Raw genomic sequence first — 11,251 nt, 5'->3', positions numbered from 1 at the left:
AATCAGTTACTAATCGGTTTACAATCGGTTACTAATCGGTCACCAATCAATTTGCAATCGGTTACTAATCAACCACTAATCGGCCACTAATAAGTTACCAATCAGTTTGCAATTGGCTACTAACCGGTCTGCAATTAGTTATTAATCGGTCACTAATCAGTCACTAATCAGTCACTAATCGGTTACTAATCAGTTTGCAATTGGTCACTAATCGGTTAGCAATCGGCTACTAATCAGTTTGCAATCAGTAACTAATCAGTTACTAATTGGCTATTAATTGTCTTTCTCAACCACTTAAGGGAGACTCAAACCAGCTTACAGTCACCTTCCCTTCCCCTCCCCACAACAGACACCCTGGGAGGTAGGTATGGCTGTAATAGAACTGTAACTTGCCCAAGGTCACCCAGCTGGCTTCGTGTGTAGGAGTGGGGAAAATAAATCCAGTTCACCAGATTAGCCTCTGCCGCTCATGTGGAGGAGGGGGGAATCAAACCTAAGTCTCCAGATCAGACTCCACCGCTCCAAACCAATGCTCTTAGCCACTACACCATGCTGGCAATATGTAGTGGCGATTAAGTACGCCCAATCTACATCCACTGCAGACTTGTTTTAATGCATCATGAAAGATCAATGCTTCCTGAAAGATATCGCTCGGCTCCAGAAGAGTGCCGCGCTGAAGGACGTACGCCGTGGCCAGCCGTTTTGTTCCCACGAAGCCAGCTGGCAGGCCAAGCGCTCACGTCCAAGGAAAGAAGTTACAGTGAAGAGCTAGCCCCAGCAACCAATAGGAAAGAATATATCCCAGAATCCACTTGGTGAGAACAGTGCTCTGCCTCCAGTTCTTCAGTAGTCGCCACACAGGGTTTTCATTTCCGTTCCAGCTAGAAAAAGTGTTTCCCAAGGGGGGTTGATCTAAGTGGGGTCCAGTGCGTGATGGGGATGGGTCCATGTTTTGTAACAAAGGTTCGTGGGTATGAAGCAGATGGGCATAGAACCAGTAAAGGACTGGAGAGGAAGAGCCCAGAAGTCTGGTAAGAACCTGTTTTTTAAAAAGAAAAAGAAAGTGAACATTACTCACTTGTTCATGATCCCAAGAACCTTCAAATAATTCCAAGGTGTCTTAGAAAAAACAAGCCTTCCCCAATTTGCATTTAAGAATAATGGCAATGAACCTCACGCACAAGACAGCAGAATTTTAACAGATTTGAGGAAGGGGTTGGCTGCAGAATTTGAGGTTCAGTGCAGGCCTTTTGTTTTCAGTACGTATCATCATGTATTTATATAGTACATTTCTACCCCGCCCTTTCCTCCAAGGAATTTAGGATATACAACTCCCTGACATTTTGTGGTTGGCTCCGCCTCTTGCGGCAGCTATTTTGTGGCTGCGCCCACCACCCAGTATCAGAATTCCAGAGCTGCTTGCAGGCTCAAAATGGTTGGGGACCCCTGCTCTACCCACTATACCACAGTGGCTACCAATGCCACTTTATGGTGCTTTAGGTCCTCTACAAAAATGAAGCTTAACTGCAAGTAACTGCATTGTTGCGTATTGTTGTTGTTCCTCAGAGCTCAGTCCTGCCTCTGCTCCCTGTATTGAAATTTAGGAACAATTCCTATACCTTTAAGAAATGGATTCCCTCTGAGATCTCAGTGGCCATTGGAGTTGCTAGGCAATCATAACAGCATTGCTAGTCTTCAAGCCTTGGTTTCTGTCAGTAAAAGGCAAGGGGAAGTGCCCTTTCCAGGGCTGTTCAGGCACTGGTGTTAGGACTCATCAGGGCCAGGGCCAGCAACCACTGTGCAACGTGCTACCACCCAACTTGTATGACTCACCTAGACCTGGCTTCTCGCTGCTGTTCAATCACAGCTACTCCACAAATGCCAGTGTGGTATAGTGGTTTTAGACTAGGACCGTGTTGGCGAACCTATGGCACGCGTGCCACTTCCGGCACGCGTAGCCCTCTTTGCCGGCACGCGTGGGTGAGCTCCAAAAGGCCTCCTGGGTTGTCTGTGCCCCTCCCTCTCTCAGCTGAGCTCCCCCCCCACCGTGCGTGCGTCGGCGGGTCAGCTTCCTGCCTTGCACGCATGTGGCTGGCTTCTTCCTCTTCCCCCCCTCTTGCCCTGCAACAGCTGATAGGCGGCGGGGAGGCCAGCAGCAACGAGGCGGGGCCTCCTCCTCTAGGCTCCAGCAGCAGCTCCTCCTCACCGCCTTCCTCCTCCTTGTCCCCCTCAGGCGGCTCCCAGCAGTCCAGCTCCAGGCTGCCGCCGCCATCCTCCTCCTCCTCAGGCGCCTCTCTCCCTGCCGTTTTCGCCCGCCTCCTCCTCCTCCTCTGGGTGCTCGTAGAGGGCCAGGCGGCCCCTCAACAGCCGCGCGTCCACCAGAGAAAGGCCTGCCATCTCCCGCCGTCCTCCCCCTCTCCCCCGTTCACGCTCGTCCCTGACTCCTGCGGTAAGCTTGTGGGGTAGCCGGAACCACCCTCGAGTCCTCTGGCTTGGGCGTGGCTGCATGGCCTCTGCCTTCTCCCTCCCTGCCCCCTAAGGTCGCCCGCAGGCTGGCGGGGTTGCAAGTGTTGGCACGCTCGCCCTCGCTCTCGCTGCCCCCTCCTCCCCTGCCCGACAGCAGGTGCCCAATGCTGCCGCGCCGGGGCCCAACGTCTCCACCATCCCGCGCCGTCGCCTCGCCACCTACCCAGAGCTGCCGGTAAGGGGGGGGGGAGAACTTCGGGTGTGCATCCTGGAGCAAGTCCTGGGTGGGGCTTGAGGCCCGACCCAGGACACTTCCTTCCTTCCTTACATCCTTTCTTCCCCAGTTCCTTCCTTCTCTTTCCTTTTCCAGTTCCTTCCTTCCTACCTTCCTACCTACCTTCCTTCCTTCCTTCCTTCCCCTCCCCCCTTTCTTTCTTCCTTCCTTCCTTCCCCAGTTCCTTCATTCTCTTTCCTCTCCCAGTTCCTTCCTTTCTCCATCCCTCCCCCTTCCCCTACTAGGGCTGCCAACCTCCAGGTGGTGGCTGGAGACCTGGCAACCCTAGCAATAATGTCCAGTATTCAGGTTAAATTGCTGTATTGGCACTTGGCGATAAATAAGTGGGTTTTGGGTTGCAGTTTGGGCACTCGGTCTCTAAAAGGTTCGCCATCACTGGACTAGGATCTGGGAGACCAAAGTTCAAATCCCCATTCTGTACGGAAACTCACTGATTGACCTTCGGCCAGTCACACACTCCCAGCTTCATTGGGTTGTTAGAGGGAAGGAAAATAATGCAAGCTTCTTTGGGTTCTCATTGGGGAGAAAGGTAGAGTATAAATACAGTAAATAAATACTAAATATAACACAAAATGGAGGGGAAATAAAAGGTTGGTTGATGGGAAGAAAAAAAAAGGACATGGGGAAGAGAAGAGGGTATTGGGCCACCAGGAACAGGGAGAGAGGAAATAGTGGAGAGAGGATACAGGGGGAAATGAGATGCCACCCACAAGTCCTTGTGAGTCCCCCACTTATAGCTATTCTTGTAGGGCAACAGCTTCCAAACTTGCTGCCTTCAACGAGTGCTTTCCACATCGAGAACTGGATTTGTTTCCCCAAAGCAGGATTGGCTGGCAGTTCCCTGCTAGGTGCACAGTGGAGAGTAAGCCTAATTTTGCATCTGCACAGCCCCGTGGCACAGAGTGGTAAGCTGCAGTACTGCAGTCCAAGCTCTGCTCACGACCTGAGTTTGATCTTGACAGAAGCTGGCTCAAGGTTGACTCAGCCTTCCATCCTTCCGAGGTCGGTAAAATGAGTACCAGGCTTGCTGGGGGTAAAGTATAGATGACTGGGGAAGGCAATGGCAAACTACCCCATAACCAGAGTCTGCCTAGTAAACATCGGGATGTGACGTCACCCTGTGGGTCAGGAATGACCTGGTGCTTGCACAGGGCACTACCTTTATAGCAGGGGTGGGGAACCTTTTTTCCGCCAAGGACCATTTGGATATTTATAACATCATTCGCAAGCCATACAAAATTATCAACTTAAAAATTAGCCGACCAAGCCCCAAGCCGGCAGCTGCCCCAGATGACACCCCCCTGCACACGAACAAGCAGGCAGGCATCCCACCAGTGGTGCACTCGCCCATTTGGTGGCACAGGATGGTCTGTTGCACCAGCTGGGCGTAGTCATCCAGCCACATGCCGGAGTTGCTCCTGCTCTGCAAGGTCAGGGCTGGATTCTACAGCTGGCTCCTGCTACCTCCGCCTGCAGGGGTGAAATAAGGACACACTGGCTAAGAACTCCCCCCGCCCCCACCCCCACATTCTGGTCCTGCTTCCTTTAACCCCGCCATTGTTGCCACTTCCGCCCCCAGCCCTCTTGTGGTACAGAGGGAATACATTTCTCCATGGCCTGGGTGGGAAAGGGTTAACATAGTTTCTTGGGCAGTCCTAGCAGCTCCATAGCTAACCACTTTTCTGCAAGGAGGAAAAAAGGTTCCTTTTCTTGGCAAAACAAACTCACATCTGCCTTGAATAGAGGCTATTCCTGTCCACAGGAAGGGGTGGATCACCAGTCTTAGATCCTTCTGAGCTAGAAATCTGCCAGGACCCACGAAGGGCCAGACCAAATGATTCTGCGGGCCTTAAACACACACATCCTGATGTTCCCCATCCCTGCTTTATAGCCTGTGAAACAGCTCTTGGGAGTTGGGTTCACAATTTGCAGCCGCTTAAGATCAGGCCGTCTGGCTTTGCGTCAGGTAGATTCCATCCTTTCATTCAGGGACCACTGAGCCACCACATGACCTTTAAGAAGGTGCCACCTCTCACCTGTATATGCATGTAAAAGGTGCCGAACATCAACAGAGCCGTGGCATGGACAATGTAAACGAATACGCCAGGAGCGCAAAACCCAGCAGCAGGCTTCGAGGAGGATTCTGCCGTCGTTCTTCCAGTCTCTCTCCTGGCCAGGCCAAGAGTTAGGCAGTGCCAGGGATTTGCAGCAACGTAGCACCACGCTGCCCAAGAGCCCAGCACGATCGTGGGGGCGGCCAGCAGGAAATTGGGAATCTGTTTGGCCTCATAATAGCGGAGAAAGCCCACGTTCCAGTAAGCGTCCTGAATGTAGGTGTAAACCATAGGATAATCCCAAGAGCACCAGGGTGGTTTCGCACCATCCAGAAAGGCTAAGTGGTACCCCATATCCACAGCTAGTTGCAGCAGTGGCCTCGGCACAAAGTATTCGGAGCCAACGTTGCCCCTGCAAAACCAGAAGTAGGCATAGAGCTGAAACAAAGCGAAGGGCAGGAAAACGAAGGCGCACATCAAGGCCAGAGACACTGCTAAGGTGGAAAGTTGACCTACGGTCACCAGCAGCATGACTCCAGTCGCCGCCTGGAGCTGAGAGACAAAAAGTTTTGCCTGGGCATAAACGAGGAACCCAGCATTGATCACACCATTGGAACGCACGCCGCTGGCTAGTGAAAAGAGGAGGGCGCTGATCCACCCACACCCTTTCTCTAGCTGCCACATGGCGCCAAATGCCAGGAGGGCAAACAGGCTCTCCGAATAAGCAGCGGCCATGAAGACACTGGCAGGGGTGATGCAGAAGAGGAGGGCCGACAGGAAAGCCTGCCTGCGGCACCGCAGGACAACGCAGCCCAGCTCGTACAGGGCCCATGAGGCCAGGACAGAGAACAGGGTGTTCAGCAGAGCGGCCGAGAGGAGCAGCCGGCTTCGGAAACACAGGACACCCCGGAGAGGCCGCAGCACCGTTCCCGCCGCTGCACGTAGGGTCAAGGGAAACACGGGGAAGAAGGCGCAGTTGTGCTCATACACGTAGCCGTGCTCAGCTATGAAGAGGAAGTGCTCGGCGTCCCAGTGTGACAGGCCTCCCAGCAGCCGTTCCACGATCCGGTCGCAGACCCCGGGCTCAGACAAGCGGGGCGGAGAGAAGGCCTCTGCAGCGTGATCTGGGATCAGAAGGTTGAAAAGGGCCTGGGGGGGAGAAAAAAAGGGAGAAAATGGTAGCGAAAAAAATACTTCATTCCCCTCCTGCTCATTTAAACAACACAGAGCAACGTGGTGTAGTGGTTAACAGTGGTGGTTTGGAGCGGTGGACTCTGATCTGGAGAACCGGGTTTGATTCCCCACTCCTCCACACGAGCGGTGGAGGCTAATCTGGTGAACCGGGTTGGTTTCTCTGCTCCTCCACATGAAGCCAGCTGGGTGACCTTGGGCTAGTCACAGCACTCTCAGCCCCACCTACCTCACAGGGTGTCTGTTGTGGGGAGGGGAAGGGAAGGTGATTGTAAGCCGGTTTGATTCTTCCTGAAGTAGTACAGAAAGCTGGCATATAAAAACCAGCTCTTCTTCTTCCTCCTCCTGGTGGGTGCTGTGAGGTATGAGTGCAACTGTAGAATACACACAAACAGCCATGCCTTATTTTTGTATCCCAATGGAGACCCAAAGCAGCTTACATCATTGTTCCCCCCACCTTCCATCTTACCTTCATAACAACCACCCTGTGAGGTAGGTTAGGCTAATGGAAGGTGACTTGGTGCACGGTCATCCAAGCACACTTACTGTTAATGGAAAAGCTCACCAAAGGCTGTGGTTTTTAATACCCATGGAGATCATCTGCCAAACAGAAATCATTTAACTTTCTCAGAGGACCCAAGACTCACAACATCCTACCAGGAGGTTTTCTTTTGTGCAATCACGCCGCCTTTGTGCTGGCATTGGAATGAAAGGGAAAGAGAGAGCCCAATGCATCGCATGAAATTAAACCCAAGAAGGGAAGCCCATGCTTTTTATACAAAAACGTGTCCTCCGCGATTGACTTGTTTGGCTGAAGGATACAGCACCTCTGGAACTGCCGCAGCCGGCTTGCATTCAGCCCAAACCATGAGGACCGCAAGAAGTTTCCATTAGAAGAAGAAGAAGAGTTGGTTTTTATATGCTGACTTTCTCTACCACTTAAAGAATCAAACCGGCTTACAGACAACTTCCTTTCCCTTCCCCACAACAGACACCCTGTGAAGTAGGTGGGGCTGAGGGGGTCTAAGAGAAGTGTGACTGGCCCAAGGTCACCCAGCTGGCTTCATGTGTAAGAGTGGGGAAACCAACCTGATTCACTAGATTAGCGTCCACCGCTCATGTGGAGGAGTAGGGAATCAAACCCAGTTCTCCAGATCAGAGTCCACCATCCCAAGCCACGCTCTTAAGCACTACACCATGCTGGCTCCCATTAGCCATGTCAATTGGAGGCGTTTAGGCACAGTTCCCAAAATCAGGTCCTGCCTATCCTACCGACAGTCTTCCAAGGACTCCCCCTGCCAACTGCAGCCACTATTAGGAAGCTGCCCACAGACTCGAACCGTTTTAAAGCTGCGCTCCTCAGCTGCCCAAGGATGCCCTTGTTACCTGAAACAGCACTAGCGTCCGGCTGCCTGCAGCTGACCCTGCTACCTGACCCCAGCCCCCTCGTGCCTACTCTCTTCTCTTCTCCTTTCCTTCCCTCCCTTACTTCGTTTTCACAGGAGACAAGCCCTACAGCACTACCCTAAAAATGCTTTCCTGGGAGGAAGTCCCACTGAATAGACCCAAGCGGGACTCTAAGCAGACCTGCTTAGGATTGCTTTCTTAGTTATCCTTATATCGGGGTATGCAGCCTATGACTCAGTACAGAACCCAACACAGCTCTTAAAAATATACATTTTTAAGCTAAGGTGTATTGTACTGGAGAGGTAGGTGGAATGCTACAACAACCAGGGTATGAAGGGAACAGAAGGCAAAGATTTTTCTACAGAACTAAAGGGCTTTTTGTACAAAGGGAAATGATAGAGGTGAACGGTTGCCAGGAATCCAACTGCGAATGCTGCAAAGATGTACGCAAGAACAAAATTTGAGTCCGGTAGCACCTTAGAGACAACATCTTTCATGGTATAAGCTTTCTTAAGTCCAAGTTCACTTCACCTGTATCTGACAAAGCTTATATCCTGAAAAATGTGTTGGTTTTCAAGGTGCTATCGGACTCAAATTATATTCTGCTACTACAGACTAACATGGCAATCAGTCTAAAACTAGATATATGCCAGTGCATTATTAATCCATGCGTCAATTTTCAGGGTGAGAGCCAGCATGGTGTAGTGGTTAAGAGCAGTGGTTTGGAGCAGTGGACTCTAATCTGGAGAACCAGGTTAGATTCCCCACTCCTCCACAAGAGCAGCAGATGCTAATCTGGTGAACCGGGTTGGTTTCCCCACTCCTACACATGAAGCCAGCTGGGTGACCTTGGGCTAGTTACAGCAGTCTTAGAGCTCTCTCAGCCCCACCTACCTCACAAGGTGTCTGTTGAGGGGAGGGGAAGGTGATTTTAAGCCGGTTTGATTCTTCCTTAAGTGGTAGAGAAAACTGGCATATAAAAACCAACTCTTCTTCTTATATGCTAAATTGATAAATTGTATACTTTGTAAAACAAAAGATCTCTTTTATACTGGCTCTTTATTGATCTCTTACTCTGAATTTTGAGGTGTTTTGGCTCTTTGGTTATAAAAGGTTGCTGACCCCTGGCTTATCTACACCTTACCTCAGTTCCCTCATATCAAACTGCCGTAAATTCCTGACAAGCAATTCCAAGTCTCCTCCCTTTCCTTCACTCGCCTAAAGACTCTGTTTGAGCCCTAGACAACAGAAATGCTCCAAAATCAAGTCCCCATCATAAATTTCACTCCATTAATAATGTAGGCCAATCAGCCATCCTGTCATCATTATGAGTGGGAAAACAGGAGAATATTCCCCAACTGTTTATAACTAACCTACCCCACAGGGTTGTTGTGAGGAGAAAATAGAGGAGGACACCATAAGCAGTTTGGGGTCCCCACTGGAGAGAAAGGTGGGGTATAAACAAAGTAAATAAAAATAAACATTTTGATAAAATAAAAACAAGAAGTCTGTATTTCAAGGTTCCCTCAAATTGATCAGCCTGTGGGTCTTTTTGATATTTTGAGAAAAGGTAGTGAGAACAGCCACAAAATGGCCGCCACAGCAGGTTCCAAGCCAAACATCCCCCAGCGATGGAAGCGGCTATATCCAAAGGCATGCTCCCTGCAGACTGAAAGGTGATGCCTCCAGTGCTCTCCTGAAGCACCTCCTGCTCCAATAAGGTATAAGAAAGCCAGGGCTGGCCCTTTAACATTAGGGAAGAGACAATTTGGGAGACAAACAAGCAGACAGGCACCAGGAAACATACTGGCGGCCACCACAGTAAGAATCACTGGTGTACTTGAAGACAGAAGTTGTACTCTGATGCTAGAACAAGTACTATCTCCCCAGCAAGGTGTAGTGGTTAAGAACAGTGGTTTGGAGCGGTGGACTCTAATCTGGTGAACTGGGCTGGTTTCCCCACTCCTCCACATGAAGCCAGCTGGGTGACCTTGGGCTAGTCACAGTTCTCTTAGAGCTCTCTAGGCCCCACCCACCTCACAGGATATTTGTTGTGGGAAGGGGAAGGGAAGGTGATTGTAAGCCGGTTTGATTCTCCCTTAAGTGGGAGAGAAAATCGGCATATAAAAACCAACTCTTCTTCTGCTGCTGCTAACTCGGTTTAAGTATTTGAACTATTTTTGGGGGTTTATAGAGTTAGACTTGATTAAATACTTACTTGTAGATAAGGAGGCTTCAGTATCTTATGGAATGGCAAAATTTTGTTATCTGGCTATTAAGAAGAGAATCGCTCTAACAAGAAAGGTGGTGGGTTAACGATTATTCATATATAGGTTCAAACAATTAATTCATAGTAAATACATAGTTGTCCTTAGGCTTTTTAACTAGTCAGGGTATGTATTTAGCTCATGACTATATACAACTCTTTTATTGTGGAATGTTTTGATTGTATTTTATATTTGTGCTGGTCGTTGACCATAACAATAAATAAATATTATTATTGAAGATGGAAAGATGTGAGGAGAGGGGTAAATGGCTGGAGACAATGAGGGCTGGACAGGTAACTCATGCAAGGCACACCGAGCTCAGCTTCCTGGACAATGGGAAGTTTTACAGGTCACTGTATAAATCAGTGTTTCGCCCGTTTCTGATAGCTGAGGCACACTTTCTTTCAAACTGACTGGAGTCCCAAATTAAGACTGGAGACACCCAGGTGGTTTATTTTGAGGGTGTGCAAGAGTAAAGAAATGCCAGTCCTCAAAGGATCCGACCCCTAGTGTTTCTGCATGAGTCCCTGATCTGACTGGAAAGAAGTGAGCTCAAGAACCATATGTCTGACAGCACCTTGATGTTAACCTGGGTCATGAGCACTTGCCTGGAGCACCAGCGTTCCAGCTCTACAGAGCACAGCAAAGCGAACCACCTCTCGGCGATGAGGGTCTCCTTCATCCGTTACCTGCATTTTGATATCAAGTGACCATCAAGCAGGTCACTGATGTCTTTCAGGCAGGGAAGCCCGGCCACAGATGCTGAGACCTGAAATAGAACAAAAGGTCAAGGAAAAACACAGATAACTCTTGCACGTCACATTTTTTAAAAACGTTACAGACTCCTAAGTTACATTTTTTTTTAAAGTTACAGAATGCCCACCGCACTCTCTGGTGTAAAGGAACACACTTATAGTAGAAAATCTCAAACGAGTTCATTTTTGCTAGCAAAATGCCAACCAGATGGGACTGCTTACAATGATGTCAGATGGATAGTCCTCAGAGGCTAAGGGTGCTTTCACACATGCCGAATAATGCACTTTCAATACACTTTCAATGCACTTTAATGATCGTTTGCAAGTGGATTTTGCTGTTTCTCACAGTAAAATCCATCTGCAAAGTGGACTGAAAGTGCATTATTCAGCAAGCGTGAAAGCGCCCTAACAAAATTTCACTCCAGCATCAGCTTTTGTGAGTCAGAGCTATTTCACCAGATGCATGAGGTATAGATCCATCGGGCCAATTTATATACAGGACAGAAAGATGGGGAACTGGCTAACCCCTGTAACATTTCCTCACCACCTCTACACGTTTCCCATACAGTCGATTAACCTCCCTCTCCTTCTCAGTTTCAGACTTTGCCTGTAAACTGACAAAGGAATTCAGGAAGATAAGGAAGACAGACTCTCAAGATATAATAGGACATCATTATAGAAGATCTGTACTAATTACATCCCTGTCCCACCATCTCTTTACGGTACTCAAAACTGCCTTAACTACCACCCTGCAAAGTAAGTTGGGCGAGCCAGTGAATTACTTAGGTGAACAAGGATTTCAACCCAGGTTTCCAC

The 11,251-nt window shown here is 49.4% G+C and overlaps 1 protein-coding gene across 1 annotated transcript; it reads right to left on the bottom strand.

Annotated features, from left to right (window-relative positions):
* Window positions 1–725: 725 nt before the first annotated feature.
* On the bottom strand, window positions 726–11,026 carry PIGV (phosphatidylinositol glycan anchor biosynthesis class V). Its single transcript, XM_056847373.1, has 4 exons — window positions 10,961–11,026; window positions 10,289–10,449; window positions 4,798–5,964; window positions 726–1,039 (listed from the first exon to the last, which is right to left on the bottom strand). Exons 2-4 carry the CDS (start codon window positions 10,373–10,375, stop codon window positions 737–739), a joined length of 1,557 nt encoding a protein of 518 aa, XP_056703351.1. The 5' UTR covers window positions 10,376–10,449; window positions 10,961–11,026; the 3' UTR covers window positions 726–736.
* Window positions 11,027–11,251: the final 225 nt, after the last annotated feature.

The sequence above is a fragment of the Euleptes europaea genome, chromosome 3 (assembly GCF_029931775.1).
Source record: "Euleptes europaea isolate rEulEur1 chromosome 3, rEulEur1.hap1, whole genome shotgun sequence".
Classification (NCBI taxonomy): domain Eukaryota; kingdom Metazoa; phylum Chordata; class Lepidosauria; order Squamata; family Sphaerodactylidae; genus Euleptes; species Euleptes europaea.
This window is presented reverse-complemented; position numbering and strand designations above follow the sequence as displayed.